At 49.5% G+C, this 16,548-nt stretch overlaps 1 protein-coding gene across 1 annotated transcript in view; it reads right to left on the reverse strand.

Annotated features, from left to right (window-relative positions):
• GLP2R (glucagon like peptide 2 receptor) overlaps nt 1-13,444 on the reverse strand; it is a gene marked incomplete at its 5' end in the record, with an annotated part of 48,844 nt that extends 35,400 nt beyond the window's left edge. The window contains 6 exon segments of the mRNA XM_079905691.1: nt 2,045-2,166; nt 4,926-5,030; nt 6,963-7,050; nt 13,072-13,347; nt 13,351-13,389; nt 13,391-13,444. Of these exon segments, the coding sequence (XP_079761817.1) occupies nt 2,045-2,166; nt 4,926-5,030; nt 6,963-7,050; nt 13,072-13,347; nt 13,351-13,389; nt 13,391-13,444 (684 nt within the window).
• Between the last annotated feature and the right edge of the window lie 3,104 nt (nt 13,445-16,548).

Genomic DNA, 16,548 nt, shown 5'->3' on the forward strand with positions numbered 1-16,548 from the left:
GGCAGTTCGGATGTGCCAAAGAGAAGCCACAAAGTGCTTCCTTTAAGTGAAAAGATGAAAGCTCTCGAGTTAATAAGGAAAGAAAAAAAAATCATATGCTGAGGTTGCTAAGATCTACAGTAAGAACCAATCTGCTATCAGTGAAATTTTAGAGAATCGCGCTACTCTTGCTGTCACACTTTAAACTGCAGAAGTTACGGCCACGGTGCATGAGCGCACAGTGAAGACGGAAAAGACATAGTGTGTACAATTTTGAAAGACAGAGACACACCCACACACCCACACACACACACACACACATACACAATCTCCTTAAAAAAGCACCAGTTAACATGCATAAGGACCCCCAGTGAGTTGTCAGTTGGAAGAACATAACATATCTTGTTTGCCAAAACTCCAAAGGGCATAGATTTACTAACACTAGCCTTTTTTGGGCAAAAATTCAACCCTCTACTAGAAACACAGGTAAACATGGCCAGAAACTTTTTTTTTAAGTATTTGATTTCTTGGAAATATGGCCATTTGCAGAGAGGGGGAGGCAATGCCCGTGTCCTCACTGCTCTAAAAAGAGAAAACTTTACTTCTTGTCTTGGAAAGTGCAGTTTTCCCATCTTGCTTTGCTGTCCCTGTCGGCAGACCTCAGCCCAGAGCAAGCAGCAGGCGCCTCACACCTGCTGGTGAATTCGTTGTCACCACCTCTGTTTCCAGTCCCTTCAGAGTCACCTGGGGAGCTTTCCCACCAGTACTGACACCTAGACCCCCACCACACGCCCACTGACTCAGAATCTGTGAAACCGTTCATTCAATATTTCCTAGGTGCCCACTGTATGTAAAGGCTTTTGTGCACTTTTAGCAGCACTGGGCCAGGGGGTGGCATGCATTCTGATATAACTCTGACTTTGTCATTGTTCTCAAGCAGCTTCATCCAGGAGGGAAGATAAGAAATATAAACAAAGTGCCCAGTTCACGGCATGCAGTTAGCATGAGTTTGGCGCTGTGAGAAGCGTCAAGACACATCCTTGAGATAAGCTGAATCCATCCCAACCACAGGTATGATTTTAATACCTTTAAGAGGTGTGACCTGTCACAGGGTCTAGGGAACACGGACTTCTGCCAACTCAAGGAATAAAGTTAAAAAGAGGTTGAGAAAAAATTCCCTGAGGAGGTAGAGGATCTGATGGAAGGTTCTTCATGCCTGATGGGAAGATGTGATAGACAAGAGAGGCAAGGATGGGCCAGTTCCCACTGGGAAGGAACCACAGACACGATATGACGATTTACTGCCCAGCGAATGGGCTGGATCCTGGTGACGGAGCCAGCACTCTTATTTACGTCGTGGTGACGAGGGGTCAGGCTCTCTCCAGAGAACTGTATGTCTATCAACTCTTTCAACCCTCACACGGTACATGCAATAAATACACTCTGCTGGGGATGGACGGGGAAGCAGAGGCACAGAGCAGTGAAGGGTGGGGTATAAGGAACGAGGGAGCAAAGACTCTGGACGTGAGTCGGGCTGCCAGGCCCTTGGCCTTGAGCTTGTACTCCGGCTGCTAGGTGTGTGTCCCTCAGGACACACTGTCTCCTGCCACCACCAAGTCTACATTCTAGGAGGGGGCGGATGCCAGAGAATTTCAGAGAGTGACAGGTGCTGTAAAGGCTGGGGGGAGTGGCAGAAAGTGACCATGGAGACCGTTCTCCATGGGGTGGCCTTGGAAGACTTCACCTGGAAGGAGACATTGAGCTTGAAACGTGACTAATGGGAAGGAGGCGCCACAGAAGAGCTGGGGGAAGTGTTGCAGGCGGACGGAACGGCAAGCACAGAGGCTGGGGCGCCTTCCCTGGGAGGTTCACATCGCATCCCAGCAGCAGAAGGGATTCTGTGGCTGCCGTCCGGGGTGCTGTTTTGGGTGACGGAGGACCTTCCCAGGTGAGTCTGGGGCAGGTGCACTGGAAGCAGGCTCTTTGTGCGGCCCCTATTGCGGGGACCCCGGCAGAGGCTGGTTCGGGCCCCAGGGCCCGTCCTCACCGAGCCCAGCTGACTCACCTTTTGTTTGAAGCTGTGGTCCTCAGCGCATTCGGAGTTGTCCTGCCAAATATCTGTGGAGTTCTCCAGCGTCTGCCAAGTGCCCTGAGAAAGGCAGTATCTGTAGGCCCTTCCTGAGTGCTCTGAAAGTAAACACAGCTCTGGGGGAAAGGTCAGAACACGCAGCCCGTTCCCCGAGCACGTGGGAAGGCCCTCATCCTCACCGCAAAGCTGTGGAAAATCCCAGGGAAAAGGAATTTTCACTTCCCCTTCTGGGGGCTCACAGCATCCTTGCTGTTTATTTAGGATGGAAGGAAAAACACGGAAGCCTCTACATCCATCTCATAACAAACCATGTTCTGTTAATGTCTGCTGTGTTTACCCAAAGTCCCTGGAGCTGGAACGGTCCCTGGTGACTCAGAGATGTGACAGCCCTCCAAGGTGTGGCCCAGCTGGGAGACGCAGACCTGGGGCTTCCTGATGCCCAGGAGGCCGTGCCATGAAGAAGAGAGGGCGCTGGACCGAGCCAGCTCTGCCACCTATGAGCTCTGTGGCCTTGGGCAGGGCCTTACCCCTCTCTGTCCCTCCATTCCTGCCTCTGATGACAAGTCTTGACGATTCCACCTCCAATATTTTTCTTTACTCTTTCTTCTTCTTCCCAAGCTCTTGCCTCTGCCTGTATACACATCCTCATATCCTCTCTTTTTCTGGACCACTGCAGGAGCTTCCGAACTCACCTCCCCGATCCCCCTCCATCCCTCAGTTCCTCAACCACAGGCTACCAACGTCATCTCCCCAAACCACAAACCCTACGACGTCCTTCTCGTGCCTTAACGCCTTCTCTGGCTCCACGTAATCTTTATCTACAGAGGGGAGTTTAAAGCCTGGAGTGTAAAGCACGGTTGGCTTCGCGATCAGGCCCCAGCCTCGTGCTCAGTCTTCTGTGCCTGTGTACCCTCTCCCTTCTCATATTCGAATGCTCCTTCTCCTCTAATCTCATCCACCGGAGCTCTGCTCCATCTTTTCTTCTCCAAACCCCTCCACTGGTGCCACGTCCTCCTTTGACGTCAGGCGCCCCACTTGGATTCTAAACATTCGATGCACACAGTGTCGAGGGGAAGAGTAACTTCCTACCTTTTGGGACTCACACTCCCTTGAGTACATTTCAGCAGCCCAGGACCCAAATTTTTTTTAAAAGGCCTTTAACTCAACTTCTTTGTAAGTTTGGGTTTTTGATCACTTTTTCTCTTAAAGTGGAATCGACCTGTGTTTTTAGCTCTTGGGAAGGAACAGGTAGACCGTAGAGCTGGGCGATGCTGATCCGTTCCATGTGCGCTCAAGGAGTCGCAGACTTTCGGGTCCTTAAAGCCCTGAAGGAATCCAAGGAGTGTGACCTTAGTGGGGCTCGGCCCCAGCTCCCACTTACGAAGCACCTACTGTGTGGTGGACCCAATGTGCGCCTTCCCATTCATGCCTCAAAATGCCCTTAAGAATCGGCTGTTATTCACTTCACTTTACAAGGAAACCACAGATTAGAGGGCGCCGGGAACTTTCCCAGAGTCTCAGAGTATAAAGTCCTCCCTTAGGGCTCCTGACTTGAGCAAGCTCTTTCCTCCCCACTGAACTGACCCCGCTGGTCCAGCAAACTCTCCAGTATCTTCCCTTCAGCTTCACATCCTCAGGCCTTCTGGGCTGATTCCCACTGAATTTCCCCCAGATGACAGTTCCATAGAATATGCCACTACTGCTCCCATCCAGAAATGCATCTGCCTTCGAAATTCTCTCTCTTTGCACTGGAGGCATCAAAATATTGAAACCAAATTTTAACTGATGTGATGATTTCTTGGGCTGAAATTAAGTACAAAATATCACCATCTTGCCTTCTCAGAAACCCAGTCTCGGGAATTCCCTGGCGGTCCAGTGGTTAGGACTCCATGCTCTCACTGCTGAGGCCCTGGGTTTGATCCCTGGTCGGGGAACTAAGATCCTGCAAGCCGCGCGGTGTGGCCAAAAAAAAAGAAAGAAAGAAAGAAAGAAAGAAAGCCATTCTCATTTTGTTTGGCCTGGAACTTTGTAATCACTGATGTTCCTTGAGAATAGCGGCCCGTTCTTAGATTTGAATTGTTTCACTCCCCACCCTGGTTTCACTCCCAACCAGGAGGCTGGGCTGCTGGGGCAGGTGGAGGTGGGTTCTAAGTCATGGTCACTTCAGGGCAAGCTAAGGGTAAAATTCCCCATCCAAGTCCCATGGGGCTGAAAAGCACCAATTCCTCCCAACGCTATTGCAAGGATAGTCTTTTTTTTTTTTTTTTTTTTTGCGGTTCGCGGGCCTCTCACTGTTGTGGCCTCTCCCGACGCTCAGGCTCAGCGGCCATGGCTCACGGGCCCAGCCGCTCCGCGGCATGTGGGATCCTCCCGGACCGGGGTACGAACCCGCGTCCCCTGCATCGGCAGGTGGACTCTCAACCACTGCGCCACCAGGGAAGCCCCTGCAGGGGTAGTCTTGATGGCCTTCCTCTCCATCTGGGAAGCAAGAACTGCATGGATGTGAGCATCCCCGTCTTGCCCCACATCTCTTTCTCCTCTCCATGACGGTGATAACTCTTACTCTCACTGCAGCAAAGTCTGTGGTAGCCAGACTTGGACTCTCAGCTCTTCAAAGAAAAGAGCACTCTGATATAAACAGAACCTCCAGACACAGAAGACTTGCAGGAAGACAAGAGAAGAAGCAGAGAGGAAAAGGAAGATGTGTTACTGACAGCTTAGAAGGAGACCTTTCGTGGGAGAAGCGGGCTGGAGAAAAGAACCTGGTTGGAGCCTTCCAACCACCCCTTGGCTGGGCTGCCCAGGACGGACCGGCCATAAAGGAAATGTTAGAAATTGGTAAAATAAGACTTATTACCTTTGCGCCACCAAGGTAAGTATGAAGGGCAGGGAACAGAGACATTTCCTGCAGTGGAATGAGGCCAGCACACATACTGATCAAAGGTCCCGTTACAAACTGTGCCTGCGGAAAGAAGAGGACAAAATAAACTGATGGAGCCCAGAACCCACCTCCCTGGCATCAGAAGCTGGTGTAGGCTGCACAGGGACCAGCAAGGGGCGTCGCACTCTCCAGACAGGTCAAGGATGAGGAACCACAGGGAGAGGATGGGAATGCTTCATGCAGCCCCACACTGGGGCTCTGTCTACCCAACTTGACCCCTGGCGGTGGTCCAGTCTTTTATGTCAATGTGCACGTCACACTGATTTTGGTTTACTTTACATGAGCTGAACTCTCACAGAAACTCAGGGTCAGGAGGACACTTGGATGTTCAGCCAGCATCTTCTGTCCCATAATTAACTAAATCATTGTCAAACCTTCACCAGTTAGATCCCGGAACACCCTTAATATGAAATGTGCAAAATGACCAGTGGATCTAAGGGGATTTGCAGGATCCAGGTCCTTGGTCATGTGTACCTGACGCAAGCACTGCCTGGTCGGATTTCTCTGTTTGAAGATTAATCCAATGATCATTATGACATATTTGGGCCCCTCGAGCTCAGGGTATGACTTACATCCTGGCACTTGGCAATGAGACACTACAAACATTAGCCCCACCCTTATGGGCCCCCAGAGTCAAATGAGGGGTTTCAGGCTGGACCCCAAACATCCGCATTGCAAGCTCCTCACTCCTGGTTACCAAGCATCATTTCCTACCATTGGCTCCCTATTAAGCTAGAACTCGGGGGCCACTCAGGGTGCTGGTATCGGGACCCTGCAAACGCAGATCTGCTGGGTTCCGGGCTGGCTCGGGGCACCCTATGGACCTGGTGGCCAGGTGTCAGCACCCAGTGTGTGGGCGCTCACCTGGCTGAGCTGCCCAAAGCGTGGCACCTGATCAGGAGGACCTGCCCTACTTTGACCTCAGAAAGCAATATTCCTCTAGGTGGGAGCGGTTCCTGCAATGAATCAAGCCTTGGTGGCCGCCCACCTGGCTGAAGGAGGGAGGGGGGCATAGCTTGGAAGCTGGGACTGCCTTCAGGTCAGGAAAAGGCAGAGAGAGTTTATAGTGTCCTGTCAACCTCCAGGTCCCTGAATGAAATGATCTGAAAGAAGCCAGGAGAACAAGGAGGAGGTAGCTTTCACCCACAGTCCCCAGTCTCAGAGGCAGTGGGCCAAGGCTCCTTATTCCTTTCTTTTCTTTAAAAAAAAAAAAAAAAAAAAAAAAAGAATTTGCATGTACCCAAAGAGTCAGCATGTAGGCAGGAGAGGTTGTGGGCTGACCAAACTATTAACGTATCAGCTAGAATGCTCTAAACCTAATGTAGACCGGGATAAGAGGAGTGTTAACAGCACAGGAGACGGAAGGACACCCCCCTCAACACACAGTAGATTCCTGGGTTAATCTACAACAGCGGCTCATGTCATGTGATTAGGTGGTCAGCGTGCTGTGACAGATGGCTTTTATCTAAGATGGCCACACGCATATATATCCCATCTCGCATGCTCTTTTACAATGGAGGCAGGTAGCCTTTCTAACTGTCTGGCCCAACTGAACATGGCAGAAGTGACTTCCAAGGCAAGGTCACAAAAGGCAACGTGGCCTCTGGTCATGCTTGTCCTTGCAACCCAGCCACCGTGCTGTGAGGAAGCCCAGGCCATATGGAGAGACCACATGGAAGTGTTCCGGCCAACAGCCCCAGCTTGGTTCCCAGCATCCACCAGCACACATGGGTGTGAACCAGGCTTCAGATGAATCCAACCCCTGGCCTTTGAGTCTTCCAGCTAAACTCCAGATATTGTAGAGCAGACACAAGCCATCTTCAGTGTGCTCTGTCTGAATTCCTGACCCACAGAAACTGTGAGAGATAATAAATCATTGTTATTACCGTTTTAAGCCACTAAGCTTTGGGGCTATTTGTTATACAGCCATAGATAACTGATACATGTACTTACCAGAAGTTTCCTTGAGTAAGTCTCTCAGACACTTCTCTTTGTACTGAGCCCACTTCCGAGTTGTCTCCTCGAGGAGAGATCCCGTAACCTGAGCAGAGAAAACCATGGAGACCCCCAGTTAGCAGCAAGCACGGAGGTGGCCTTGTTATCATCTCACACCACGATTCTCAAACCTTCCCACTGATGAGTCCATAATGGCCTGCACCTCGAAACAATTTCTTTGGTAACTTATGTCCTACCTTCAAGATACATACACACTTCACATGCACTCCATAATCTAATCATATTGGGTTTGAAACAAACACAAAAGATTTTTTTCAGAATCTTCCATGAGCTTGACATTTCAAGAGGACGCAACGTGCCCATCCTGACGTTTCACAACCAACCAGAAGAACAGCTGCATGCTTCTAAGACCCTGTGCATCTCAAAGAGAGGAGCAGCACACTAAGAGGGCTCAACGGTGCTCAGAGAAGAGCCAGAACAATTCAGGGCCTGTGCTGTCCCACCCAGGTGGCTGTGGGCCCAGAGTTGAAGACATTGGGTCGCAGACGCTCTGCTACTGTACTGAGGCTTCGGGACCGTTTTTCTTTCCAACATCCCGTAGAACCTTGGATATACAGCATGCATTTTGCGGGGCTTTCCAGATACCTGGGTTGTCTAACAACTTGTAGTTGTGTAGCTGAACCATTTGTTTTGGTTTTAAAGGGTCTTTCCCTTCTTCAACTTACTCATTTGAATTGAGAACGTACTGTGTGCCAGGCTTTCCATTAGGAAGGAATTAAGGGGGTACAAAGATGGGCAAGACACAGTCTCTGCCCTAAAGGACTCAGCGTCTGCTAAAGATAAGGCGATTATATGAGCAGCTGGCCTAAGTCGAGTGACAGTCTCACCCTGTCTTCCTCTGCTTCCAAACAGACCCCTCCCCTAGTGGCTCAGTGCTGGCACCATCGTCCTCTCAGCCACAAACCAGAGGCCAGGAGTCGTCCCCCACTTCTCCCCTCCCCCCCACCCCCATATCCACCTATGCACCCGAGTCTGTCCTCCTGCGTTTCTCTCCTGTCCAAGCCGGCCTCCTGTTCCCTTCACCTCCTCACTGGTGCCACATCCCCCCTCCATGCTGTTCCAGGGGGACAGGGCCGACCTGAGAACGGGGGGTCCCCTGCCTAGTCTTCCCCTCAGGACCCCTTGACTCAGGAATGAACTTCTCAGCCACATCCATCCCAAGTCTCTCAACCCCCATCCTGCTCTCCCATGACTTGGGATCTTCCCGTCGGCACCTCCCTTCCACACTCGCTTCCCCTGGCTCACTCCCAGTTCACGTGTCAATGCTCAACTCAAGCTCACGGCCGCTGGTCCCATTGGGCCACGTCTCTCACTGAAGCCTGGAGCTGGTAACCCTCTGTGGTGCCCCGGGAGCCCACACACAACCCATCACTTTGTACTGTCATCGGCGGGTCACACGTTCATCTCGCTCGCTACGCGTATGTTCTTGGAGGGCCGAGCTAGCCCTTCATCTCTGAACACCAACCCTTAGCACAGGGGCTACTGTCCTCTTTCTCCCATATTTTCTAGCTAGAGAAACAGAGGCTCAGAGATGGGGCGAGGAGGGGGCTGGGATGAATCCAGCAGGGGTTAAACATGTGATCTGTGCTAAGATCACCCAGCAAATCAGTGAGCTTTGTCTCCTCTCACAAGGGGTAACAAACTCAGTGCTTTTCTGGGCCAGGTAGGTAACCTGAAAGAATGAGGTGGGACAGGTGATGGTGGGGCTATTGTAAATTGGGGAGACAGTCCACCAAAAGGCATTCAGACACACACACATACACACACACACACACACAGAACGAAACAAACAAACAAACAAAAACCATCTGTGAGCCCCACAGGTAGCTAGTTTTCACCTCCTGAGTAATTAGTCCAATCTACCCCCTCCCTCCTCTGCCCACCATGCCCCCCTGCCCGATCCCATGGCATTCACATTAGGGTCTGTGAGTAGTTGCTTTGCAATCTTTCCAGAGAATCACATAGCCAACTTTCTGAAAAAGGGCTAGCATGGCCACCATCGGACAAGAGGTGTCCAAACTTTCTCAGCTCTCAGTGCCTTTCGTGTCTCAATAATTTTTCCACAGCATCCCCAGGCCAAAAGAAATATCTAAAGTTCCACTCATCAAGTAGGTAGACCCGAACAAACTTAGTGCCTGCGGGGGATTGTAAGACGTCTCAGACCTGAGAAGCAGATTGGCCATCACCACCTGTGCTCCTGTCCCACACTGATTTTTGCACAGTGCTTGCTTTTTATCACAGCAACTGCAAAGAAGCCCAGCTTTGCGAAGATACAACGTCATCTGAAGGAATGGATAATAATAATGAAGTGCTGCTTCCCTCAAAAAATTAAAATATCTAACAGCACCCCTGCGAGTTCACAGCGGTGCCCTGGGGCACCTTAGCACACAACCTGGGAACCATGGGATTAGCCAATAAGTAGTCATCAGGATGGTAACGATGATGAAATGATTGGCATTTACCCCTTGGTTTCAGTTTCCAGTGAGTTTTAAATCTCTCTCTCAGTTATGGCCCAAGAGGCACAATGGAACAAAAGACCACATTGTTTAAAGAAATACGCACCCTAATGGGACCATAACTGACTATATTATTTCTACAAATTCCGCAGAGATGTTGATAACAAAGTCATCAGCTTCCACCTTCCTCCACGCCACCAAAGAAAGACCCTTTCTTGGATAAAGTGCTGTTTATATCCACCAGGACCCGGCAGAGGAAGAGATAATAAAATCAATTGTAGACGTGAGCTGTCCCTGGGCTAACATTCTCCTATCCCCCTGCTCTTTGCCATGACTAACAGCCAGGGTCAGAAGAAAAAAATAAAACCTAAGAAGCACTGAATCTGGTCAGTCTAGAAGAGCTGGACAGACTCAGATTGTCTTCCCAGGTATTTGTCCTAACGACACCAAAAACACAGGAGGCAAATCCAAGTTCAATCACAGCCAAACCCAAATAAAGTAATGATGGGTGGATGTTTTCTAACTGGAAAAGTTCAGCTTGATAGCGATTCCTCTTTTCCTTGCACGGGCAACCAGCATCACAACACACTTGGCTGAGAAGGGAGTAAGGAAAAGGAGGGAAAAGCCGCTGCTGACTTGCTTTAAATAAAACTTCTACTATTCTTTGTTACTGAAGGAACAGACTTCACTGTAAATAAAATAAAAATGAACAGACAAGCAAAACGGGGAGAAGATGGAATCTTAATCTTTTTCGTCAGAAATAACCATCTCCTTCCAGACTCTCCTCTCTGCGCTCACATACGTCCTTTTTCTTTCTTCTTTCTTCTCTTCTTCATTTTAACCCAAAAGGAAATCATACTGTTTTGTAGCCTTTTTTCCCACTTGAAGATATATTATGACTATATTTCCATTTCAAGAACTACACTTCTAAAACACCATTTTAAGAGCTTCATGATTTTCTGTGGATGAATGTGATATCATTTATTTTTTAAATCCTCTAGCATTGAACATCTACATTGTTTTAGATGTTTGGTAATATAAACGATGCTGTCATGAAAATAGTCTCAGCTAAAAATTTGAGCACATCTTTGTTTTCTTAGGAAAAATTCTTTGAATTGGAATTTCTAGGTCATAGACTATACATTCTTAAAAGGTTTTGACAATGTACTGCCAAACTATCTATCCTAGCCAAAAAAATAATTTTTATTTAAAAATATTCACCTTTTTACACTCTCATCAGCAAAGTATGAAACAGCCACACATTCGCTTCTTAAAGAGCCTTAGAGAGTTTATATTTTTTGATGCCAAAGCAACTGCTAATTAACTGAGTTGTGGGGAGGGGCAGGAGAAGTGAGAAGATAGCACCGTTTCCCAGCTCGAATTTAGAAACTAAACGATCCCTGAGAATTTCTCATTAAGTGAATTTTATGAAGACTTCCAGGCAAAAGCACATTGCGGTCATTTATATCCATGCAGGGCCAGCGTCGATGAGCAAAACTCATCATGGCGATCTATGCAAAGCCTTGTAACATAAACATCTGGAGAAAGAAGATGGGTTTTAAGATGGGTAACCAAGAGGAGGGTCTTCAGGATTACACACACACACCACAGGACAGACAGAGTGTAAGAGGTTCTGAAAACAGATGGGGTGGCAGAGGCGGGGAGGGGGCCCTGCTCACAGGCACGGTATCAATTATGAAAATACCAAGGTGTGGCTTGGTCAGTGTCATAAGCCGGCCTGAGGCACTGCAGATTCTGCGGTTGTCACATAGAAATATTCGTATGTCCACAGCTTCCAAGGAATGCTGGGGATGAAAGAACACAGGACTGCAAATAGATGGGGGTAGGTGCGACGGCTCCACTGCTCACAAGCTATACCATTGCAGGTGATTGTGTAACTCCTGTGAATCTTAACTTCCCCATCTGTGAAATGGGTTCAAAGGCTCATTGTGGGAGTTTGGGCAAGATGATTTAGGATAAAATGCCAAGTGCTGCAGGAGAGCTTGCCACCTAATAGACAGTTGACACATGGTTGTGGATAGGAGGTGAACAAAACCAGGCAATTAGCTGAATATACTCCGTTTGAATATGAGGTAGAGAATTGAAGCAAGGGTGAGAGACCTGTATCAACTCTCCCAACAACGGCCCTGCCACTAAGTAAGTCTCGGGGCAGGCGGCAGGCCAGGCCACGTCCCCTCAGGAAGGTTCTGGTCGCTCACAAGAGGCAGCCACCATGGCAAGAATCCCATGAAACCACGGTCTGCGCTCACATCTACCCTTTGTGAGGGTTTGAAGCCAGCCTCTGGGAGGACTTGGATACAGAGAATTTGGTAGGGGTTTTCTGCCTGTCTGGTTCTGCACCAGCACCAAAGAAAGTCTGATAAGGTGAACACTTATGAGAGCCGGCACCCAGCCCTCCCTCCATGGGAGCAGTAGGCGTTCAGAATTCCGAGGTTGCAAACAGAGCCTAACTCTGCCCGTGGACCAAAGGAAGAAGAGAAGCATTTCTCAAGACACTTCCTTACTCAGGTGAGTGGAACAGAATTTCCTTCACATCATGGCCCGGTATAAAAAAGGAACCTTGAAAAGGGAAGGGGCAAAGGTCTCGTCTCCTTGGATAAGAATAAAACAAACTACCAAGAACGCCCAACTAAAGAAGATAGTTACATACATTATGATACACCCCTGAAGACCTTAAACATCATGCCACGGAGCTACATTTTCTGATGTAGGAAGAAAGTTCAACCTCCTTGAGACTCAGTTTTCTCATCTGTAAAATGGGGTTAACAGGAGAACCTCCCTCCCCAGGGTTGCTGAGTGCATGAAATGAGATAATAAGGGCCCCGGACCTGGCACCAGACCTGGGGCATAGTAACCGTTTCATGGAAGTGTTAGTTTGTGATATTAGTGTATTTTGTTAAGAAAAAAAGCATATTGCAAGAAAATATTTATAGGATGAGTCTATGTTTGTTTTAAAAAAAGCTATATGTAAATAAATGGTAGAAAAATGTCTTAAGGATAAGTCAAAAAATGTGAATGGGGGTGATCTCTGGGTGGTGGGATTACAGTGGTGTGTAGTTTGTATTTATGCTTTTCTGGATTTGGTAAGTTCCTTTTTGTAAAAAATGAGCATTCTGTATTTTTATAATAGGAAGGAAGAAATGAAGGAAGGAAGGAAGGAAGGGAAAAAAAAATCCACCCGTTCAATTTAAATAACTCAAACCTGAAAGAACGATGAAAGTGGACAGGAGGAAACATGCAGGAATTCTAAATGCTCTTTGCAGAGTTCACGCTGACATGGGAAAATGCTTATGATATGATGTAAAGGCGAGACCAGGATACAAAATGTTGTCTGCATCCTAATTCCATCTGTGTAAAAATAAAATGCATAGAAAAAGGATCTGAGGAACATATGCCAAAATGTGAACAGTGATTACCTCTGAATGCTTGGATTACGGGGGATCGTTATGTCTCAATACTGTTTTACGTTTTCCAAATTGCCTACAAGAGGCCTGAAGTGCTTCTACGGTCAGAAAATACATACAACTGATAATAATAACAGTAACAATAACAATACAAACGGCTCTTACTTGCTTGATGGAAACCAGAAGCAGCAGGGCCAGGAAGGGCCTCGCGGGGGTCCAGAGAGCCCGCTTCCCGGGGGAGGGGGGAGGCCTGGCCCCCCGGGTGGCAGGGATGCCCGCGGGCACTGTGTGGGCTCCGGGCAGGGGTCCCACTCTCCTACTCCTGGGCCCTGCCCGCCTCGGTTCCGGCCTCATCTTCCTCGCCGTGCGGTCACAAGTGCTGGCACATTGCTTGAACGGTCCAAGATGTACCACAGGCGGCCTCCTCTTGCATTCCTCTTCCTACGGCGAGAAAATGTTTGCACAAACCCTCTGGACGCCGCCCCAAGAGCGTCTGCCCCAGTCTAGAGCCATCTACCAGATCTCCAAAGTTTCTCATCTGTGACGACTCATCCCCCGCCCCGGCCCCCCCAAAAAGCAAGGAGATTTTTCCCAGACCTCCCCCAAGTCAGCTGTGCTCCTGGGACTTCCTGGACAGAGGCCGCCCAGGAGAAAAGGCAAAGCGGTCAGTGGGTTCCACCCCCCGAAGCCCCGCTCTGTGCACAGGACCAGGGTGGGACCGGCTTGGGTTCCAGCTGCTGAGGACCCGTGGCAGGGAGGATGGGCCCCTAGCCAGTGCTGAGGTGGGCAGCTTTGGGAGGGGGACAATTCTTGCTACGGCTTTAAGTTTGTCCAGGTTGGGCTGAGCCCAGCCACAAAGGCAGAGTCTCCTCTGGGCCCTGTTTATGCCAAGACTTCCAGAAAGACAGCTGCCCAGCCCAGGAGATAGCAGCTCCTGACCCAGGGCCTGAAGCAAATCCTCACTCAGCACCTCGAGTTCCTGTTACACAACAGCCAAAGAACATCCTAAAAATTCAAAAATGTGCACGCCTCTGGATTGCCCCTACTGGTTGTGAGCAAAGGTTGCTCGGTCCACCTGGCAGATCCGTTGTCAGAACCCATGATCCACGACTGCCAACTAACGTGTGTGTCCTTTCTCACCACACCTCATATATATAAAATCTTTTCACCTGGCATCCTATTTCATTCATCCTCACGATAACCCTGTGGGGGTATGATGATTTCTCCACTTGACAGCTGCAACACTGAGTTTCAGAGAGGTTAGGCGGCTTGCCCAAGGCCACACAGCAAGTAAATGGCAGAGCCAGGACACCCAGGTCTTCTGACCAGTCACCTGACCACAGCTACTTGGTCAGGTGCCATATCTGACCCTAACCCTCTAAGTGAGTTCCTTTTCTCTAGTAGGCTCAGCACTGTGTCTCTGAGAGGCTCTGCTTGGCCCTTCTCACCCTCCCCTCCCTGTCCAGCTCCCGGCAGCCGCTTGCAAGTTCTTTCCAGCCTCCTGAACTGGAGTCCCAGCAGAAGATGTCCTGACTGGATGAAACGCTGGTCAGCAAGAGACAGGAACACCATGTTTCCATTTAGGGATTTCCCCCCCCCCCCATAAGTTGAACCAGAGGAGCTTAACCTGGTTAACTTACCCAAGTGAGTGAATTCTGAACAGTTGGAGAAAAACAGGTGAGCGTCACTTAATGGAAATCTTAAAAAAAGTGGCAAGACTCTAAGTGTCAGAAGTAAAACGCCCGTAATGAACATAGACGCCACCTCCCGCCAGATGGACTCATATAATGATGTGAACTCTGGCGTCCATGTGTTCATCTCTTTGGGGCAGCAGAGAGAGGGATGAAGTGACCAAGAGGAGGAAAACTGCTCACGTGATAGCTCTGATCCTGTGTGGGGCTGTAAAGCTAGTCTATAATGCACTTTGCAGACTATCTTCCAAGTTGCCTGCTGGCAAAGACAGTGCCTGTTTGATAAGAATATTCTATCTGACCTCTTTGAACTTTTTCTCAAAAACATCTTTTTTCTGAAGGGACAGGGGTTGGGGAACTGCACACGACTTCCCAACCTGTTGGATGGATGCCATCTAGTGCTATAACGAGGTAACTCCTCTTCCCACAAGACTGGTTGGCAACCAGGACAAACAGACACAGCTCACAGGCTACCCACAGCACAGACCACAGTCCTCTGTCTTTACCAGCAGGAAAGTCCAGACAGAGTAATATGGACCCAAATGACCCTGGCCTTTTTCTCCTACCTGCCCAGGCTGGCATATTCTCCATTATATCTGAGGGTCTTTGGAGGTGTCTAACATGGGATGGAGAACCTGTGTGCTCCAGATGCCATGTGGAAACTTCTGCTACCTTCCTCTGGCCCTCACTGTCTCATCAGTGTCCTCTGCCCAAGAAGCAGCTTAAGTCTCCTCGGCAACGCCGCTCCTGCAGTGCCCCCTGGGCAAGGGCATGAGTGATAATGAGACAGGAGGGAAGGGGCAGGGCACAACCGTTAAAAGAATGCCACAGCCTTTGAGCATACGACAAGAACTGGTTACGACCAAGATGGTGGAAGATTTTACTTCCCGCAGACTTTGAGCCTTATTATACGCTTATTGTAATATATTAGCATGTTAATGACACGCCCACCGGCGCCATGACAGTTCCGAGGCGGACCGTAAGAAGCCACAAAGTGGGCAGGGTCCCAATGCCAGGGGAAATCCCCACCCCTTCTCCAAGAGACTTAGAATATCCCTCCCACTCATTAGCATATGAAATTACCCAGCCCATAAAAACTAACAACCCCGCACCCCAAGGCCCTCTCACTTTCTGAGAAGGTCCGCCTTGCATCCGGTATGTGTATCCCTCTAAATAAACCCGCTTTCATTTCACTCTGTCTTGCTCTCGAATTCTTTCCTGTGCGAAGCCAAGGACCCTAACTTGGCCGCCCATCCCAGGGACTCCCCTGAGACCTGGGATGTGACCATTCTCTCGCCTCCCCCCCCCCCCGCCCCCGCCCTTCTCCTGCAACAATATGCCAGGGCCCCTGCCTGCGAGCTATGGAGGCCCCAGGGTCGTGCTGAATGCACCCATGTGGGGTGCATGCCCCCCTCCCCTCTGCGTAGCACTCAGGCCCTGAAGCAGGCTGCCTAGACCGGAGCATCTCAGTCCCTGGGCCGGAAGTTGTTCTCCGCAGCAGTCTCTTTCTCTGTAGAGCTGGGCAGGCCTCAGCCCGAGGACCCCGACCAAAGCAAAAGACAAGGGTGGAGCAGTCTCACCCAGACACCCACCCAAACCACCCTGGACCTCCCTCAGAACCCAGCGTCCTTTATAACAGCCACCAAGCGGAAACCAGTCAAGTGTCTATCCATCAGTGGATGAATGGGTAAACAAATTGCGGCGTATCCACACCATGGGACATTACTCAGTCTTTAAAAGGAAGGAGATTCTGATACCTGCTACAACACGAGGAACCTTGAGGACATTATGCTACATGAAAAAAGCCAGTTACGAAAGACAAATTCCACGTATAGCTAGAGTGACCAAATTCATAGAGAGTATCGTGGGTGTTGCCAGGGGCTGGGGGTGGAGGGATGGGCAGTTAGCATCTAATGGGGACAGAGTTTCAGTTTCGTGAGATGAAAAGAGC

Source organism: Stenella coeruleoalba (genome assembly GCF_951394435.1).
Source record: "Stenella coeruleoalba genome assembly, chromosome: 19".
In the NCBI taxonomy this organism is placed as follows: Eukaryota; Metazoa; Chordata; class Mammalia; order Artiodactyla; family Delphinidae; genus Stenella; species Stenella coeruleoalba.